The sequence below is a fragment of the Topomyia yanbarensis genome, chromosome 1 (genome assembly GCF_030247195.1).
Source record: "Topomyia yanbarensis strain Yona2022 chromosome 1, ASM3024719v1, whole genome shotgun sequence".
Taxonomy (NCBI): domain Eukaryota; kingdom Metazoa; phylum Arthropoda; class Insecta; order Diptera; family Culicidae; genus Topomyia; species Topomyia yanbarensis.
This window is the reverse complement of record NC_080670.1, coordinates 205501918-205523486: the sequence shown is the minus strand read 5'-3', so window position 1 is coordinate 205523486 and position 21569 is coordinate 205501918. Positions and strand designations below refer to the sequence as shown.

General features: G+C 41.7%; 1 protein-coding gene across 1 annotated transcript in view; it reads right to left on the bottom strand.

Annotated features, from left to right (window-relative positions):
• Positions 1–2486: 2486 nt before the first annotated feature.
• The window catches only part of LOC131689174 (cholecystokinin receptor type A-like), a 57592-nt gene continuing 38509 nt past the window's right edge, over positions 2487–21569 (bottom strand). Inside the window, exons 2-5 of the mRNA XM_058974083.1 lie at positions 13504–13701; positions 13126–13425; positions 12110–12455; positions 2487–3405 (exon numbers count right to left, since the gene is read on the bottom strand). Coding sequence (XP_058830066.1) covers positions 2880–3405; positions 12110–12455; positions 13126–13425; positions 13504–13701 — 1370 coding nt within the window. The 3' untranslated portion in view covers positions 2487–2879. The remainder of the gene's footprint in view (positions 3406–12109; positions 12456–13125; positions 13426–13503; positions 13702–21569) is intronic.

Genomic DNA, 21569 nt, shown 5'->3' with positions numbered 1-21569 from the left:
TGTGACATAAAATATGACTTGTAAACCGAGGCGTTATCTGATCTCCGTGTGTGTGAAGGATTATACAATCGACGTTTGACTCCACGATCTGGCTCCATATACGCCCGATAGGGTGGGATGTGGATTCATGTCACATTACGGAGGAGTGGTCGATATTAATTGATGATGGAAGAAGAATTTCTACCCCTGTATCCGGAAGGGAAAGGCGGATAGCTCACTACATTCCCTCCTTCAAAACATTGGAACATGATACTCACTTTACGCAGACTACATTATGCACCTATCGCAATCAGACTGTCACGTGCCAGTTTTGTCATAAATCTGCAGTCTGCACACTATGGAAAAACCTGTGCAGAAATACTCGAGAAAAAAGCATCAGCCACTACTAATGCAAACACCCGTTATCCAACACCTGTGGTTAAATCACAGGCTACTATCCAACTAGCGACGATTGTTAAACCACCAACAAATATCGAATCATCGACGACTACACGCAGCACTGTTGTAACAACAGAACCACTAAAGTGTATTCATACTACAAGAAGGATGGTTCCACGACCGTAGTCCGTAAGTCGAAGAAGCAAAACAAAACAATCATCTGTGTTCTTCAAGTTTAATACTCAAATATTGTCAGGCGAGCGCGAAAAAATAATCTCCACTTCCAGAGCTAAATTTCCTGTGGAGGATTCAATGGTCATAAATTAAACAGCCACACATCTGAAATCGGAAACGTTTATTGGTTATATCGACAAGACCGATGATGAACGAATTTATTCTATGTGATTTTAACGAAATGACAAATGCTTTGAAACAATTAATTTCTCGATAATTTTTATTGTATTGTCTTAGATTAGTTTTCATCAAAACAGATGAAGATGAAAAAGTGTTAACAGTCAACAATATGCTAAACGATAGAGATCCCAAGTTACTTCCTTGTGTTGCTTTACATTTTTTATGAATGTTTTGCAAAATTTAAATGCAGTGACTAACTATAGTTTATGTTCCTATGCTGTGAAACATGCTACAAAATTGTTTAAAAGAATGAATCTCTTCTTTTGCATTTTTCTCACATAGATCTTTTAATTTTAATAGAAGATTTTAGTAACCAATTCATCGTACCGGAAAGCGGCGCGTCGAAACTGGCAAGTGGCAGTCGATTAAAATACTAATCGCAAAAGTTCAGCCCCTTCGCTGACGCAGAAACTGCTTCAAACATTTTGATTGGCATTTCCAATCGATTACCTCTGCTTCGAAAGTAACATTTTCCTAACAGTAATAGCCGAGTTCAGCACCGGTAGTCGATAAACGAAGAAACTTTCCTTCCAGGAGAAACTGACACTTTCATCAATAAGAAATTGATAGTACAGTCTTGAGTCGCTGGTTGGATACTTTTTAACTAGATTGCTTTTTAGTTGGACCTGTGCTAGTTGGATCATTTTCCTCCATTTTTTAGTATCTGAATGCCAAAATGTTCATAATAATTATAGATGTGATCAGATACATTTACACTACTAGCGTCTCCTTTGGTAAATTTTTAACATTTATCGAACACAGATAGTGGTGTACCTAGCGAATAACTACTGTACAAACTCTTAATTTACAGCAAATTGACTTTGGTCAGAGCCGTTAAATTGTACAGTATACTCTCCACGCGCCTTGAAAATTCGAAACAGCTTTTCTTCTCCCAGTCCTCTGAAACCGTACCCAACTTTTCTTCCAAAGCAAAAAAACGGGAAAAAATACCGCACTGAATTCTAATGGATAAAACTTTCCTAACCACCAGCTCGCAGCAGGCTACTTTTCGCCAAAAAGAAAGCAAACAATCAGATTGCGGTGATATTTTACGCCAATATTGGCAAGTGCCACTTCTCCTGCCATCTTCACCTTGATGGCATGCTATCTGACCAGCACAAGAACGAACGAAAACAAGAAAAGTAGGCCGTAAAATCTGATTTGCAGCGTAAAGTCGACAAGCATCAAGATCAGCGAATCGGAAAAACAGGAAAAATTGATCATATATGTGTTTGTTATTATTGTTCGGTTTTCGAGCTGGAAGGACAACTCCTTGGAGCTCTCGTTTTTGGTACCAGTACCTACCGCCCTCCCATCCTTCTCGGTAGGGTGGGGTAATCGATTTCCGAGCAAAGTTTGAGGATTGTTTCGATTGGTTGAAGCTAGAGGAAATCTTCTTTCTCTACCGTAATCACGGGACTTTGTTTTTGCCGATTTTGATCCGGGATTTGCTGATTGATGTGATGAGATTCATATTTTTAGCCGAAGGGGTGAAGAAAATCGGTTTACCGAAGAAATGTTTTGCTCGATTGACGCGAGTGCGTACCGAGAATGTTTGGTATTTTGTCGTAGATTGAATTGTGTTTTCAACTTCTTTCGAAGGGTGGTTCCAAATTCCTACTTACCTTATTGACTCATGCTGGTTTCAAAAGAAATTGACGAAAATCAACGCAAAGATTAACATCTTCAGACACTGTTTTTGTAGTTATAATATATTTACATCTTAACAGCTTACATTTTTCAGAGAACAAAGAGTTCTTGTCATTCGATAGCCTACTGTTTTTGGCATCAGTAATTTCTTTTCTATCTTTAAACTTTCTTTTCTTACACTAAAGTAACTATTTATTGTTATTACATTCATACTTGATTCATCGAATCAATGAGAACATCCAACAACTGCTTGTTTTGACAGCTTCTAACAACCCCAACTTCCCCTTGTGCACCTGATCAACAAAAGAAAGCCAATGGCGATTGAATATTCCGACGGAACACGAAAGTTTCACTCTTTAATTGATTCACACTTGCTAATTGAGTAATTCTGTTACCAACGCAACCACCATTTCCCATGGCATCCTTTGACCCTCCAACTAGTGCTGCTGCTGCAGTCGGTTCTGCAAGACACCCATCGAAAGTGTCCTACCGTCACGTTGTTTTTGTTTACTACTTCTCAGCTCATCGTTGCTTAAAGCTCCAGCCCCGCCCGTCATTCCCCTCTCCAGCAGTGGTTTTTTATTCCGTTTACTGCTGCTGCTCCCACGGGTAACGTACATCGTACAGGTGGCACTATTCCGACGGTTCCTCACGCTGGCATTTCCTGTCATTTCACCACCGCCACCACCACGAAAGCATCGGAACAGATTCAGAAAAGCTTTCCGGAAGCCACCACTCATGAAGCAGTAGGTAATGGGATTACAGCACGAGGACGAGTAGGCTAGCAGCTGGAAGAAACTGATGGCCGTGTAGCCCAGATTGTGGTAAACCGTGCTGGGCCAGAACAGGGCCATCGTGTTGATCACGTACAGCGGTGTCCAGCAGAGGAAGAACTCCAGCACCACCACGAACAGCATTTTGATGATGCGCTTCTTGTTCATCAGGCTTTTCTCCATGTTGGACCTGCGGGGGTAGGAAATGCTGACACTTAACTAAGCGGACAATTCCGTTATAGAGATTAGAACCGTAATTAAAGCGTGGGGGTTAAGGAGAGGGATCTTTTCAGCGCCCATGGGGCGCCACGAAACCGAACATCAATTGGGTGTTTATCGGGAAAAGGACGGGGTTTCAATTTCAGTAATTATTTCTAAGAAATTGATGTGCTTCAGAAATGGAGGTGTAATGTGTTCAAATCCTTTTTGATCCTGTATAAAGTCCTTCCTCACATTCAGCAGTCGGAGCGTGGAACTACTAACCCCTGAAGCTTCGTTCTTTTTCCGTTTCGATATGCTTTCACCACCACAAGTAAGTGGAATTGAAAACGGGTTAATTAAACTGGAAAGTAGCGTGTAGAACTTTTGCTCACGTTGTTGACTTCAAAGTAAACTACTTTTCAGTGGAAGTGTTTGAAACATGTGACAAGTTAAAAGGATTAGATGTTTAGATACAATTTGTAGCTTATTACTGTTGCCATCAGAGTTAAAAATATTCGTACTCAGTTACCCTACTGAAAACGTCCGACATTCAATTCCATGCAAGTTTTCATTCGTTTTCGATTGTTGCACGAGACGAACAGACAACAACCAACCAAATACATCAAAGTAGGCTCTGGCACCGAGCATTCCAGCTAAAAAGTACTTAACCAACGAATCTTTATTTGATCGAAGCATTCTTGTATTAAATTTCAATTTGTGTACTTTCAGAAACTACTAAGCGGGCAATGGAAAGATTCACCCAAACGTAAAATCCAAACAAGAATGTAGACCACTGTTGCGTAGACGGGCGTAGAACTGAAGATGACTGCTGTTGAGGTTTGTAAAAATTAGGATAAATTATAGAATTTCTTCGAAAAATTGATGATATCATAGTGAGTGATCTACTTGGTGCCGCCGTTGGATACCAACCGTGAACGAGCTGATGTTGAATATCGAGGTATGTAAGAATTGTAATTAATTTTGGAATTTCTTCGATAATTTATGAATGTTATTTGATTTGTGAACTGGCGTAAGGTTCATTAAAACTTAGGTAAATTTTGGTGATGATTAGCTGAATCATTTGCAGGTTGTCAGTGTTCTACGGATAATGCCGCAGCTGGACCTGCCAGGCCGAATGTGTCTTGGTATAATGAAAAATGCTGATCAAAATTAAACCCTTGCTGAAATACTGATTAATTTGGTCTTTTCAGATCAAATTTCTTAGAAAACAACCATTCTTCACTCACTCTGCTTATTAACCTGTCCAATTTTTCTCCTTTTCCAAATATTCTTTCCTAAAAAAAAACACATTTCTGGAACGTTTTTTCGCATTTCGTATTCTATTCGTCTGTAACTTATTCAAATTGGCTATCAGTTGGGCGAAAAATCCAAACTGACGCCAAATTGCCGCCAAAAAGTTCACAATTTTCGGATCATGTCTCGGGTAGCCAAGCACAAGCTCTGGTTTGCTGAAGAGATACTGAATACGCCTGGAACTAAGCAATAAATAATAAAATAGATAATACTCCTGGCCAACCTCTGCGAGACGAACGCGCTTCTGCCATAAACAAAACACGGGAACCACGCAAGATGAGTCATTCAGAAGGCAACGTCTGAGCTGTAGAGACGGGTATACCATCACCGCTCTTCTCTAACCTACTAAAATTATTATTTGTTAGCACTTTAACCACCAGGGTCATTCGCCTATTTTTTGAAAATACATTTTATATTTCGAAGATACGAAAAATTACAATACACTAAAGATAAAAAAATACTGTACTGAGCGTGCTGCTTTGCGCTCCTCGTGCTAATTTTCTTTCTCGGTGGTGAATGGTCAGGTTTACCCTCTGCTGTTTTGCTGATCGTTCTGTCTACCTTTTAACTGGCTCATGTTTGCGTCCATGTCGTCGTCACTAGAGCTTTGATTTTCGCTGCAAGAAGTTTGTTAGTGTTCATGGTAGTGGATTAATTTTCTCTAGTTATTGGCCTGCCCAGGGTATGTGCATAGCGTTTTTTGTATGTTGTTAATTCCTAGAGATGCCTTCAAAAGTCAAGAATGAGGGTATAGGTTGGTTCAGCCGCATTCGCACCAATCGAACACCGTTGAGAATGCCGGGGAAAAGGTTTCTCCAAGAGTCACTGGTGATAGATTCCCCTTATACATACATGGGCATCAATCTTTCAATATAATCCGTACTCGTGCGCGGAGCCAGATCGTGTAGGTGAATTTCCCTAGGATCAGCGTCCATATACACGGGGATTTTGACGTTTTCGTATTCGATATCGTGTTGCATGTTTTTCTTCGCAACGAAGCATTCTGCTTCGGCTAAGGAGTTGAACGTTATTAGTACTACATGCCTCGTATGATGTAGCCGTATACGTGAGACTTCCGTGAGCGCAAGTTACATTTTAGCCTTGAGCAACTGTTCCACCTCGAGCACTGTAGGCCTAAGACAGGTCTGCGAAAACTCAATCGAGATTGTGTTTCCCGTAGTGGGTGAAATTTACTTAGTGATTCACTCGCAGTTTAGGGCAACCGTACTTGGAAGTTTACTTTACACGTACATGCTATAGCGTAGCGCGCGAGTTGTATTTTTTTGTTTACCGTCCACATGCTGTTTTTGGCTTCTGATCCACACCATAGGAGAAAGACTAGACCCCCTAGAAATCGCCAATCAGATCAGCGCACAATTCAAGCCTCCCTTGACCAACCAGGGGCTCTACTAGTACCTTACTACGAAGCGATGAGTCACTCTGTAAAAGCGTCAAAAAGCGTTGCCGGCCGACCTCACGGCTTCCCCCTAACATCTCGACTGGTATTTCATCTGAATTAAATCGACTCGGTTTCCCTATGTTAAGACATGTGCCACCCGACTGCAAAAATTGCATTAATGTAGGGGCCCTTCTCCGACGAGTGGAGAACCTCCAGGCGCTAACATCGTTTCCATCCCGAAAGCAAATCACAACAACCGCACGCCAAGCGACTCCTCTCGTGCCCAGCCAAAACAATGGAGAGGCTGGTAAACAGGAAACCATCTGGCGCAAGGGTATGCTTCGGGAACCACACAGATGGGTCATCAGGGGCACCATCGGACACTTCATCAGCGAATTCTTGAACCATCGTAGATTCAAGGTATACATCGGGCATTAGATGTATTCCGTGAGGTCAACGGAGTACTCCAAGCGTTTGTTCTAATCAGAATGAACTTCCTCTTTTCAGTCCTACCAAAATGGGTCTTTACAGTAGTGTACACAGACCACATTGTAATAATTACAACGGGGTAAATCGATAGCAATCGCAAGAACCATTGAAACCAATTCCATTCTGTCGGGTCATCGAAGTGCCATAAGTCACTTCTATAGCACAGATACAACGCTGGCTACCCTGGTTTCCGCTAATATTCCTTTCATGAAACTACTGAACTGGTTAGCATTCTAGCCCTTCTCTTCCACGGGAACGTACCTGTGATGCAAGACTCCTACCCAGCACCCCGGCAGAAGCAGCATGCGTGGAAGCCGGGAGCCTCCCCTACCACTGGGCGACAGGGTTATCCTGAAAAGTGAACTTGTATTCCAGGAGAGAACCTTCCTTCCGAATGCCGCTTGCTCTTCCAGCCTGAGTCGCTTTTCTTGACTTTCGGCCACTCCAGACCATCACACGTCTTCACCGCCTGGACCCCTCGTTCCTGCACGCTGTCCTCTCTGTTGCGGTTTCCTTCAGAACAACTTTTCTCAACTGGCTGTCTCTTGGGTTCCCTGTACTAGGTTTTAGTTCGGTTGGGGAAGGGTTTTGCAGAAGCTTGTTTTTTAAATGGGCATCACCTAGTTGGGGTTTTTGCTGACCGCCTGCTAGGTTGGCTAAAGCCTGTCGCGTTTAATTTAGTAATACCGCAGTTAAGATTCGGCTGTTCCGATTTAAGGTCGCTAACAACAATTAGCTACTTCACTGGCATACATTTATCTGAAAGAAGTGGTATAGATATTCGCAGGCTCCGTTAAAATTGCATCGTGGTATCTGAATACGATTCACGTCCGATGTAATACCCTTTTGAATTTCGTCACTGAATCAGTACCTAAGTTTCCGGAACCCTGGGCATACCGAGCAATCTTCCCAAATGAACATTGTACACAATGTTCGCTCTGGTTCTGTGCTCATATTAAACCCACACTTTGTGTAGACACTCAAACACGCTATTTCGTAACAAAAAACACGCCTGCACATCCGAACCCCATGTACGTACACGGTATGCGACAACATAGGTTCGTGGCATCAGTTTTCACTTTCTCACTTTCACCATCACTAGCGTTGACTCTTTTTTCCTTGTGCAAATCGGTTTCGTGTACGCACCCGGTGTACGTACACGGATGTTTGAACTAGAGTTTGCACCTCGTTCGCTTGGGTTCAACGTTCGAGGCGAACTTGTACACCGAGACGAAGCATGTTTGAGGTTGAATGCGTGCACGAAATTTTGTACACAGGTACAAACTTGTCGATGTTCATGGGAAGTCTGATTGGCGTTCTAAAACGAAGAGGTTGCTTAGAAGCTAAATCCTGCTTTGGGGTATCTTAGCATCTCCTCTATTGTAACGTTTGAAATTTTCATTTTTAACGATCTTTGCAGATGACATGCAAGGTGAATACTTGTAGATTATTCACAATGCATGTACAAAGTAGAGACAGTCAGGTTCGGGTATTTGGACCCGACCCGAATTCGACGGGTTTCGGATCGGCTTCGAGTTCTTTAAATTTAAGTTTCTCGGGATCAGGTCGGGTTTCGGGTTTTCAAATTTAAATTTTTCGGGTTCAGGTCAGGTTCGGGTTTTTCAAATTTAAAACTTTCGGATCCCGGTCAGGTTCGAATTTTAAATGAACCACACCCAATCATTTCTTGACGCTGTTTACGTCTACACACAACACCTAGTCTCGTTTTGTAGTAATTAACTTCACTTCGCGATACGAATGGATGATTCATCGTCGCTGTTGTGCTATCTTATGTCGAAGCATCTCTACTGACGCGCATACCGTACTAGCTAATGATGTGACTTCAAGAATGCGTCAGATAATCTTGATTGACACCCTTCAAGTTTGACCGTACCAACCAGTAACGCGGGTGACGTCGTGAGAACTGTCGAATACGATTTGCTAAGTGACATAGCTTAATTTAATACATGTAATAAATTAAACAAAACTATTCTTGCAGGAAAGCTTTTCGAAAAAAATTGGAAATTTTGGTTAAGTACGACGGACAAGGTTGTTTGAATCTGTCATCATTATGCCTTTTGTTTTGTCATGCGTTAGCCGCCGATTTGTCCTACTTTCTGGTTAAGATATCGACAATTTATAAGTTTCTAAGAACATAACATATTCGACGTTCAATAACAGTAAATATAAATGCGAATTCATCTCGCCAGCATTTCGTTTTGTCAGATTTAACTGGACACGTATGGTGCTACTTTAGGTTCGAGTGATTCTATAATTCTTAGATGAGCCTTGGATCCAGCTCGGGTGCCTAAAATTCAAAACCTGGTTGATACTGAACATTAACAAGTCTGGTTTAGATCGGGTTTCTCAATTTATAAATTTTCTGGTTCGGGTCGAGTTGAGGTTTTTTTTTAAATTTGAAAATAATCGGGTTCGAGTCGGGCTCGGGTTTTACAAAATTTTCATTCTGGGGTTCGGTTCTTCAATTTTAAATTGTTCAGGCTCGGGCCGGGTTCGGGTTTCTCAAATTTTAAAATTTCGGGCTCGGGTCGGGTTCGGGTTTTTTTAATTTTCTAGCTCTCCGGTACGGGTCGGGTTCGAGATCGGGTTCGAAAAAATTGAAAACCTGATCTCTAGTACAAAGGACGTGCTGGGAATTTCGATCTAAGTGTATAATGACAATCTGGTGGGATATTTTGCCTGTGTCGCTAGAAACGGGCGGGATTGAAGTAGAATGAACGTTAAATGAGTCAAAAGATCAAGTCCCGGAATAAGAAGAGAGTCCAATGATGTGCCATAAATTTTTCACTGTGGCATCCCAGACAAATCAGACCTCGTCGGTTTTTTTTTTATTTCTTTACGCGTCAATTCGTCTTGGATTGGCATCTAAAAATCAGTTTCCATAACTTGATAAGCGCTGCCTATTTCTATTTCGGTACCTGTCAAATCATTGAAGAGCTCTTTCACCATTCGACCCTTTTCTATCAATTTTCCCAAACATTCAAATTGTCGAAGAGCCAAAGAAGCTGTCCGGTAGCTTCAAGTTGCCATAACGCCGAAGGACTCCTGTTTTTAAGACCGATTATCAACTCTGTCGTAGCAAGGCTACCTTAAATACACCATCCCAAATGCGTTTCTAATGGCACATGCACCCACCATCAATCGTGAAATAATTTCAGCGCTTGAAAACATCGTAGTGCTGCGGTCCAGAACTTGAGACGCTGGTCCATAAGCCCGTCATCAGATGACCGACCCCTGTCCAGGAAGGATTCTCAGTATCAGCAGAATCCTAGCGCTAGCTACACAATGGTCCTGTACGCTATATATCGGCAGCGAAGCCTGTTGAAACAGGACACGACAATTACAAAACGAGCAATCGCCTTGGAAATAACACTGGCTATGAAAACAGATCAGGGATTCCCTCAAAGCGGAGTTCTGTCACCCTTACTTTGGTCATTAGATATAGACGAGCAATTCAAATCATTAACTGCAATGGGATACGAAGCGATTTACAGTGCGATGCTGGAAATCCAGCTATGATCTCAAATAGAAGGCAATTTGCATTTTCGAAGTGGTATAAACAGCAGAACTTGAACATAGATCCTTTTAAAGCTATTGCAATTCCAATTACTCGAAAAAAGCTATACAAGGGGCTTTAACGGCCACGTAGTTTGTGCGATTTTCGCTGAGTTTTCCAATAGGAACCATTTGATTTTCCAATTATCAAAATTTTGATTTGAGGCTAGCCGATTTTTTCAATCGAAATATTGACAAGCCTTTTCATTCTGGTAGACGATAAACTGAATTGAAATTTGCTTAGAAAATGAAAGACACCAAATATTAAAGTCAAATGTGATTATGGAAGCTGAAAATGTACTTTTTACATCGGAAACGGAACACCGCACAGATTCCAACTCATCCATGTTCTGGTTCGCTGTTTGCTTTCGAAAAAGAACGCATAAAAAGATTAACTGATTTGCATTTCCGATTTGAACCGGTGTTAGCTTTCTGGCAAGCTCAGACACGCATATTCCTTTTTCGTTCAGCTTCAGGAAGATAAACACAAACACAATCGCGCGCAGCAGACGGGCAACATGAATAAGTAACCCACCCGGATTGAAAGTTCCGCTCTCAAATTTTACGTTCTGAATTATGCACGCACGAAACGAGTGGATTTCCATGTTTCACGCGTGAATGTTAATTGATTTCGGATTTTGGTTCGAACCTCTAAACCCATCGAAGGTGGCTTTGCTGTCGTGGGTGTGTGTGTTTGCGTATGCCAAACGAACGTGTTTCGAAAACTGAACAGAGCCTGCTTGGATTTTCACTCCAGGATAGGGACCTGTGTACATCAGTCAGTCTCGGATGCGTACATTAAATTTCATTTTAGAATTGTCATTATCGTCACTGTGCGGTTTTTGAGGGATGATTTAAGACTGCTGCTAACACTAGAATTGAACCCAACCAAAACCGATAACGATAACGTCGATTTTCACCTAAATATACAAACCATAAAAGAGTTAAACTCAATCGTTCCCTGTAGGATTTTTAAATTACCTGCTTGAAAATGCAAATTACCAACGCTGAACTGAGCTGTAAAGCGATTAACGTGCCATAAATAAAGCAAAAAATTTGCAATCGCGAGAACTAACACCCGCGAGAAATTAATGTTCTATCTATAACCTGCACTTCCAACATTGATTGTACAAAGCTAAATAGCTTGCCATTTAATTAACTACTTAATGTAATGAACGTTTAATTGCAAATAATGTTTTATTGCATTTCCCAGAAAAGTCACTTTTCATAATTCATATTTTCCCTGCGGAGGTTAGATGGACGTTGTTTAATTTTATTAATTTTAATCATTCTGAATAACAAATATTAGTACTGCTGTGACGATATAAACGAGTCACTCCAATTGCATTTAACGTTGCACTATCAGAGTGGGTTCTGAGAGCGCAGTAGGTTGTGCTTTTAATTGAAGCAGTCCCCGAACATTTCTCCGTATTCCTTCATTCCGTGACCAGTCCGAATGAAAGGAAAACTACTGAAGCAAGCAATTCAGAGTGCAGGTTTTTGCATAGCATGAAAGCATTTCTTGGAATAATATTTTTCGTTTCGGCATACAGATGAGAGATGAACAGTCTGTTTGGTCGGTCGGAAAATTGGAAGGGATTAGCTGATGGGGAGTAGCTTCTTATTTATGCTAATTCGACGGCAGAGATTCTGAGATTCGAATAATTTAGTTATAAGCTCCTTATCACAAGCAAAATACAGAAAACAGTCAATCTGCTCGAGCTATCACGCTTCTCATCTTGACTTCTAACTTAAATCACGCTCCAAACTGTCAGCCCCTCGTCCAAACACAGGACGCAGGTACCACTCAGCAGCCTTAATTAAACTAATTAATGATGAAAAGGGACAAAAAAATTGAACGAACACTGCAAATCGCAAAACAGAAACAAATAGGTACTCAACATTAACAGCTTACTTTCTTAGGGCGGGATTTTTAGCCCGCATCGATTCTTTCCCATTAGAATCCACGCTGGTAGCAGAGCGGGCCCCAGGACTACTACCAGCACCGGTTGACGACGGGTAGCTTCGAAATGGTTCCGATAGCTGCTTCGTTGGCCACTGAATCGTTGTGCTCGATTGTTGTTGGCTCCAGCCGGAGCTGAACGACGATGTATTGATTTGCTTTCCTCCTGGCATATTATCTGGTACTGTCATCTGCTGCTTCGTTGCCGACAGTGTCTCCCGATGGCACTTGAGCGATGGACAGCGGACCCTTGTGCTGCCATTGGGCCGGATGTACACCTCCATGTACTGATCCGTTGCTGGGAGTGAGTGCGATGCGAAAGAAAAACAAAAAGAAGCAGTAAGTTCTCTGAACGTAATTCAATTTGCTTTACGGAGATAGACTGAGGTAATAGGCGAAGCAGGCTGTGAAACCGATCTAGGAGGGGTTGTTTGTTATTTGTTTCTCGTGACGATAGTAATTCGTTTTACTGGGTTCTCCGTCATAATCAAGGGTTTACTTTACACCGGGTTGGTGTTGTTTTCTGATTACGACGTGAGATAATGTTTCGATTCCGTATCTTTCGTTAATGCAGGGTGGCAAAATGACGTTAATCAGTGAAGAGAGAGATACCGTTCCTTGTTCTTGAGTTTTATTTTCAATCAGTACAATAATTGGATTTATTTTTTTACAGGTGTAGCAGATTGAAACGAGTATACCACGAGGTGATGCTGAATATTGAGGTATATAAAAGCTGGTAAATTATAGAATTTCTTCGAAAATTGATACACTGAATCGTAATGAGTGAACTGATTAGTGTAGCAGTTGGAAACAAGCCTGGAGCAAGCTGTTCAGGTATGTAAAAATAATGATAAATTATAGAATTTCTTCGAAACTTAATACATATTGTATGCTGTCCATAATAACTAAGGTAAGTTTTTGAAATTCGTTCCTCAGCACTTCACTGGCGAATCTATAATCGTACTTACCACGATTGTTGTTATTATTCTTCCGCTGGGACCACCGTTTACCCCGACCGCTGCCATCCAACACCTCGCTATCTCCTTCACCACCAGCCACAGTAGTACCGACCCTCTCCCGGCAAGATCCCGTCGTCTTCGAGTAGCGCCTGAAACTTTGCTGCATCCCACGGCACAGATTCCGTGTTATCAGCGAATACGTAACGCCCAGTATGACCAGCGGTAGCACCAACAGTATCACATCCAGAAACAAATTGTAGGCCCGTTCGTAGCTGCGCTCGAACCACAGTTCGCGGCACTTGTGATGGCCTGTATTGGAGAGATGAATTCAAAGTTTCAATAGAACTGCTATCAATTAACACTGTTACTAGCAGATGCCTGACTCACCCTGATTGGTCGGAATTAGCTTGCTGAGGGCGGCAATCGGCAGCATGAAGAACAAACTTCCGCACCAGATTAGCGCAATCAGACGGTAGGCGTGGCTTAGCGTTTGCCAGCGGCGCGATCTCAGCGGATGACAGATGGCGTAGTAGCGCTCCACTGAAATTATCACCAGTGTCCAGGCTGATACTGCCACCGAGGAAGCTGTCGAAAAAAAAGTGGGAAATTGTTGGTATAAATTTTGCATTATAATGAACGACAGTGGAATTAGTTATCGTTGTTTAGTATCTCTTATTTAATGTGTTTCGGTCTCCCTCGAACAATCATTTTGTATAAGCCTATATAAATATTCGGCGAAGAAAATTTTTCATCTGCTGAATCAGCTAAAAAGGTTGTTAGCTGAAGAACGGCGACATTAGTACTTATCATTACTCATTTATTCGACCCACTGCTGCTCTCGAAAAGGTTTCTTTTTCCCCCGGTTGGAAAAGGTCAGAACCAGTTCATTCTATCGTCTAATAGAGATGAGGGGATTTATTTAGTTTTGAAACGATTGTCGGGGCGGTAGACCGGTTCGTTAGTTATTTAAGCCTGGCAGCCGTCTATGTCAACTTTTCGTGAAAATCCAGCTCCCAAACCTGATCATTTGTATTGACTATCACGGGGATGCTGGGATGGATTTTGTTTTCTGCGAGCGTATCCGTTAAATGAACGTTAAGATGCTTGATTTGGGCCCGAATCGAACCTAATTCGAACGTTTATCCAATCAGTGCGTGCCAATCGAGTAGGTATATTGATTTACTGATGCTATTTGTTGGCGGTGGCAGCCATTAAATAAGTGTGTTTTCGTTTCAAAGCTGGAGGAATTCACAGATGCATAAACAATAAACTTGATTGCCTCATTCTTCTATTATTGAGTGATCATGGAAGTGGCCTGTTTCAAAATGTATGTGGATAACATGAGGTTATCTAAAGTCACGCTCACCTTGAATTCGAATTCTAGGACTTTTGAAATAACGATGGACATAATTCTGTTGAATACACCTTCGATTGTTTGCGAATTCATTCGACAGTATTGCAATCGGTCGATACGAGTTGTGGTCGGGGCCTGTTTTTTTATTTTTGGATAGCGATGGCACTGAATTGTATCCAATCATGTGCGACACTGTTACCTCCAAGAAACTTATTAAATATATTACCCAAGCGTCTCTTGGCAGAGTGTTTGCGAAATCGAATATCCAACAATTTGAATATTCCATGATTTCGTTAGTATTGTTTTGGTTTCGTAAGCGCCGAGCCGTGCCCCAAGGAGTGCTCATCGATGTTTCTCTCGTTAGCCCGTCAGCGAACCGGTGCCAGTAGCTGCCTTTCTTGGCTTTCATCCAACTCTTCATTCGCATTTCTAACATCGCGTACTGTTGGTAGCTTGTGGGTAGCTCTTTGTCCCGGAAGGTATTATAGGCAGCGGCCTTTTCCGCGTACACGTCTGAGCACTCTGTCCCTCCATGGGTTGGAAGACCGTCAACGTGAGTTTCTCGTACGATGAGTCTTCGAAGGAAACAATCGCTGATAGGAGAGGCCACTGTGCAGTCAACAGCATCAAAAATGTTTTTACTGCGGAAAGAAGGCTTATCAAGATGCTTTGAGGGTCAGCAATATTCAACGCTTTCAAAAAACAATATCAGAATTTGTTTAAGCCAGCGCGGGTTTCCTTTCCCTGGCTGAGACTTAGGAATGTTTGGGGTTTTGATGTCCCAGGAAGCGATGGAACTCCTTTTTTGAGCTCAGCTTTCCGAGACCAGGAGCTATTTGCGTCGGTTTTGCATCGGTACTTCCTTGAGCTGTTGTTTTGGAGGACATCAAAGAGACATCTGACCTGTACAACGAAGCTGGGTAGAGGAAATGTTCTTTTTCTATTCTTGGCGCAGCATAGGATGCTCTTTCCTGGTGGTCATGAGAGTCGCCTTCGCCAGTAGACAACCGATAAGAGTTTGAGTTGACATATGTCCTCTTCCAGTCAGCTGCGACTGATGCTAAAAGGTAACATTTGCAATCCAGTACACTCAGGTTTTGTTACGCGGGGGAAACAGGCCGCGTAAATTTATAAATCGCATAAAAAACCGCGTAAAAATACCACGCGCAAAAAAATCGCGTAAAAAACTAGAGTATATTCACTAGCTGAAGCACGTGGTCATCAGATCAGCGTAATTCGGACTTGAATCGGAGACAACTCCGTCAATTTCAACCCTAATGGCTGGTATATACACTCTGCACTCCTTCGTAAAGTCCCACAATATCATTTGCCTGCCGATTTTATTTCGACATCCATCACACCTTGTGGCGAGCCATTGGTAGGGGAAGTCATTTTCTGCATAGGCCTATTTCCCAGTGCATGTTGGTAAGAAAGACAACAATTGGGAACGTAATATAATAGCGGAACTTATCTTGGATAACGATATCCAAGCAGTTCACAAGAAACGAAACGCTGCTACTGCTGTGCTGGTTGAATAACGGCTAACGGAAAAAAAATGCCAATGCCTCGGACAGGCGGAGAACGCACAAGATAACCTTCATAACATTGCACTGCATGGACTGTCTCCAAGCCATCGACCTGTACCACCATTGCAAAGAAGCGAACGCCGAAGAGAATGGATACATAATAGCGATCAATAATAATAAACTAACAAGAACATTCGACCGTGAACAGTCTAGGATATCGCAGCGGATGAAGACGATAACACGATGCGTCAATAAGACCAGACAACGGTATTAAAATTCACTTGTTTCACTCTGTAACAACAATCTCCCCGGCTCAGTTATGCCAACGTGCTGTGCCATGTCAAATAAACACAAAAGAAAGAAACCGTGTTCCATGGTTTCAGCGTCAAGTCCGGTTTTATCGTTCCAAAGAATCTTCCAGAAAAGCAAATGTCGAAATTTTCCAGCTGATTTCCGATTTGACAAGCGATTTGTAGATGTGGAAAAACGGTTCAGTTCTTATTTCCTCGATCTGACGCCTTGTCACTATTTTCAGGTCTGTGGTAACTCGCGAATCTGACGTAAAAATAACTTGAAAATATAAGTATAGATGAGTTTAATAATTTCCGCTTCACTTGCTCCCGAAACATGGAAGATATTATCTTATTATCTTCTCACTTCACTTCTTTATCAAAGAGATTTTCTTTTAATCTCTGTTTTCAAATTATGGCAAATTATCCGATTTCTGTGAAACATCTGAAAAAAATCCAGCGACGGTGTGTATCACTTTCTAGCAGTTGGACTTTTGTGAGTAAAGGTAGAAGAGCCGCCCTTTGAGTCGATTTCAAATGATTGATTCTTTTTTGCCTCTCGTTTCTTCGAGATTTCAGATCATATCTCGCTTTATTTCATAACAAACAAAAAATGACAAATTACAGTAAAATATTGTAATCGTACAATCGAAACGTTAATGCAAACTTATATACTTATAGCTTCAACCAGTTGCCCCATTTTAGTTGCTCTCCGTGGTCGCCTATTAATGCCTGCTGCTGGTTGCAATATTCATTTGAATGTATTTACATGATGTGAATCTATCAAAGCAATAAAGCGAATTTTACCGGTTGTCCGACAGAAGCCTCGTGCGAGCAACTACCCATTGCGCGTGGAGACCTGTTTACGAGGCTGGGAAATATTTTTTTCCCTCACCAACTGCGTTTTGGGGGTCGTTCATTTCTATCTCGCTGTTGTACACCACCATGTCATCATCGTGATTAACTTCCATTAATTATCACAGGAATCTTCAAAAGAATCGTTTTGAGTTGAATTTCTATCAGCGATGTGTATGACTGAAGCTATGTCCAAAATTTTCACTTATCGTACCTAGAAAATCATCAAAATTTACGCTTATAGTTAAAGTATCGAACAAAGACCTGTGGTATCCGGCGAGCTGGAATCTCTCGAAGTATTTGGGCAAAGAATAGGACCACTGGGTACCTGCTATCATGTCGTAACAGGCAACTCAACAGGAGGCGTCCCTCAGTTGAGGTATCTCTTCGTGCCGAAGGCCTAGGTTGACTAAACGGATTTAAAAAAAATTGGCCGCGGTCGGTGTTTTATGGGCTTTGCCCTTTTTCTGGTTAACGAATTTCTATCGAAATGGATATTTAAAAAAAATGTACAAAAACGGTGTAAAACAAAATTTCGGGTTATCTGAACAATCAACTAACTTCGAGTATGAACGTACAGCACATCATTACAGTTCGGTTGTGGAAATACACAATAAATACTTCTGTTCTAACAATCTACCGTGATTTGTTTTGTTTCACGGAATCTTACGCGTTATTGGAATACACATGTAGATGATCGTTGCTTAAACATTTGGTCCATCCTCGATCGTTCTGGTCGGAAGCGAACGAGCGCAGTTTGCTGAAGACGCCACACTTCTACAATCAGTTTGACCATTTGACTTAGTCTTCATTTTATTACTTTCAAAGTTGCACAATTTTAAATGTTAGGGAAGACGTATCCGCCGGGGGATGCCAATCGCCCTAACATTGCCTTAGACTGACTAGTTTTTATGTTTATTTGGTGTTTGTTCGATCAACTAGGGAATTAATCCACGGGGCATTAGGTGTGCGTGGGAAGGACGTATGGTCTTGTCTAAGTGAAGTGATGGCTTCAGTCATGAATGAGGGTTGCGAATTAACCATTCGCGAAAAATTATTAAAATATAAGCAATACTCCTTATAGTCGGCTGTTCGGATTTGAAGTTGCTTATTAGGCCTATCGTATTTACACTACAAATGATAAATTTTCCAAATTCCTGGCAGCCGGCTGCCCAGAGCAATTATTACATGATAACGCTATACTTTCTAACAAATATCTCTTCGTTTTGGAACGTGTTCAATGGAAAATAAACAGAGAAAGAATGACCGGGAATGGTGACAATTTACCTCAAGCAGGAACCTGCGATCTCCCAATCTAACCACCCCAGTCCACACTTCAATATGCTTCTCCAAGTTGTATTCACCACAAAAGTTTGGCGGTGTCTGAGCTAGCTAATGGGAAGCAAACCGTGATAAGAATCTGAATAAAAATAGAATGCGAGTCGCTTCTGCCTGAGAAGGGACGGTGACGATTTGCTTATAAGAGGCATTGGGGTTAGATGGGTTCATTCAATTGTTCAATGGCGGGCTTTTTCTGACCGTTCTGTTTCAGAACATTTTAATTACTCGGCATGATAGCGACCGCAAAACGGTGAACGATGCTCTGCAACAAAGATCGACATGCGAAATAACAAAAAAAGCATGCTCTCAATTATTTCCCGTTCATTTATTCGACAAACATCACCGAAAGGTACATTCAGCAATTAAGCCCACCGAAAAGGTCTACCAGCGTACCGTTCGTTCCAACCCGACCAAATCATTCACGGATGCGGTTTTTTAAAACTTTGAAGTCTTTCGGAAAATGTTAATCCTATTTTTTTGCTGCACAAACATCAAACATGTAAATAAATTCGAAAAATTACAGATGGCTGGAAAAGGTAGGGTCTTTGCCGCCAACCACAACCCCATCCATCCGTCGACCCTGTCGGGGAGGGGGCTATAGAATGGGGCCCACCTACGCGACGAATGTGTGCATTGAATGTTTCGCTATTTGTCATGGCTAACCGCGATGACGATGAGGTGAGGAAAATGAAAGCGCTCCTGCACGCGAGCTTCTTTCACTGATGCTTTTTAGGTTTTGTTTTCTTTTATGATAAATGTGAACTGACAGCTGCTAGTCTACAGAAATTAAATTGAATATATGCGGTATTTCATTTGCGGTTTGTGAAGTAACTGAACGCTGCACGGGGCAATGCTCGGAACAAAGACGAAAGCTTTGTTCGTTTGGTTGAAAGGAATGGTGAATCGACGTCCGACGTTCCGAAGAAGCGGTTTATTAAAATGTACACCAACTCAAGGAATTGTATTCAATATGTCCAGTCCCAACCTAAAAGATATTAAATACTCCTGTGGAGATGCACGGTATTTTGTCGAATAATCAACCACTGGGTGAATGCATCAAATGAATCATGAAGTTTCTATACGAAAAGAGAAAGATGTATACGTTACAACCCTATAGTGAATTAGGTTTAAAAAGCTTAGTGAAAATTTATTGAATTATAACTTGCGCGTGTACATGCAAACCGCAGTAGGCTTTGTTTACTTCCTGTTGGCAACCACGCGTCGAAAACTTGGCATATGTCAATCAGATTTAGTATCATCTAGGCAAGCTTATATCTATTCAATCTGACAGCTGTCAACATGCCCTCAATTTTCTTCATCGCAGTCGCATGAAACTTTCAACTAGTGATTTCTTTGATATAGCCGCAATTCGAAGAACATCCTTAAAGAAACATATCCATGCTCATCGTATGTGCGCCAAACGCAAGACTCAAATCAAATTATCGTCATGATCCCAGCCAGTGCCACCCCGACCGACACGAGCAACAGTTATCCGACAGGGGGACTTACTGTCATCTTGTTGACAGCGTAACTTATCAAAAATTCAACAAACAACACATCATCAAACAGACATCATCACCTTCAATTTATTCCCTTTCGCGCGCGAGAGAGAGAGAGAGAGAGAGAACGCGCCCTGTCAAAATTCGTTGATTGAGCCGAAGCCTACTGTGGGGGAACGCTTTTCGGTTTCGCGTCCCGTCGTGTGTTGTCATTGGTGGTCGTCGCGATAAGACACAGTCGTGTGAACGTCGTATATCTTCATTATTTCCTTCGTTGTTTTTTATTGTTCCTTGGTCAATCATTCTAGATTAGTTGCGTGTGAGTGCCAGCAGGCATTACAGACCGCAACCGAACGCATTTCCAGTGTCTAGGTCTTCATCCTTTTTCCTGGGTCGTGATTGAAATGATGATGCCGTGGCCTACTGTCACTCGGAACGAAATTGAAAAATTATCTGTCTGTCCTCTGTCGGATAGTTGCTGCTTTTGACGTCTCTCCGGAGCATTCAACCTGAGCTTCATTTCGTAGAGGTTTTCCTACTGGGGTCGAATCTGTTACTTTAAGCGGATGATGTATGCTACTGCCACACACACTGAAGCAACGTTAGACGTCATTGCGGCTCCCGGTGGGCGGTCTGTCTGACCGGGTTGGAAACGGGGTCGGTTCATTATTCCGAGCCGGAGAAGAAATCTTGTCGACTTAATGATGTTGTATGTATTTATGTTATTCCTGAACTGATTGGTCGGTTTAATTACTCGAATTTACGATTTAGATTTGGCCCTGAGTTTTATGAGCCCAATCTTCAATGTTGATAAAACTTCAGCCATAAATGAATTTTGTATTGGTTGTATAATCGTTCTCTAAAAAAAAGGTCGACGAATGTCCTTTCGTTGGCAGATTTGTTGAATGTTATTATCAATGTCACAAAGAAAAGGAATAGTTTAACATGGGTCCAACTCAATTTTCTTTTCACATTAAACTAATCTAGTACACCTGAAAAGCGAATTTTGTCGCTGCTACCACATAAAAAAACTTAGTCAGCAGAGTTTTACCTTCCACAGAAAAAAAACCTGGGTGCTACATTCCGTCACGGAACTTAACCTTCTGTTCCTTTAGTGTAAGTGATTCAAGATAACTGCTAGACAAGTGCGGGAATAATCCTTCCTCATTAAGATTCGAACATACGATGAGCAGCTTATGAGACCAACGCACCTTACCCTCTGAACCGTCGGAACAGATTTTCTGAAAATTCCATCAAAGCGTAAAGTAAGTAAGCTTTACCTCGCTTCAAATCACATTTTACGCTGCAGCACCGAGTGCAAATTGAAAGTGAAAATTTTGTCTCCATAAACGTCAGTGGCATAAGCTGCTGGCCACCATTAGCATTGTTTCGTAAATTTGAAGGGTTGATACGTCCAATGAATGTTGAATCGAAGGACAAAAAATAGCTACGGCAAAAGCTTGCCACATCACATCGAGATGCTAAATAAAGGAAGTCAGTCAATTTTGCGACAGTTTAGTTTGCGCTGTGGTAGATAATGGAACTTCAGTTAAAATACAATTTCATAGAAAATTCAGAACAAGAGTTT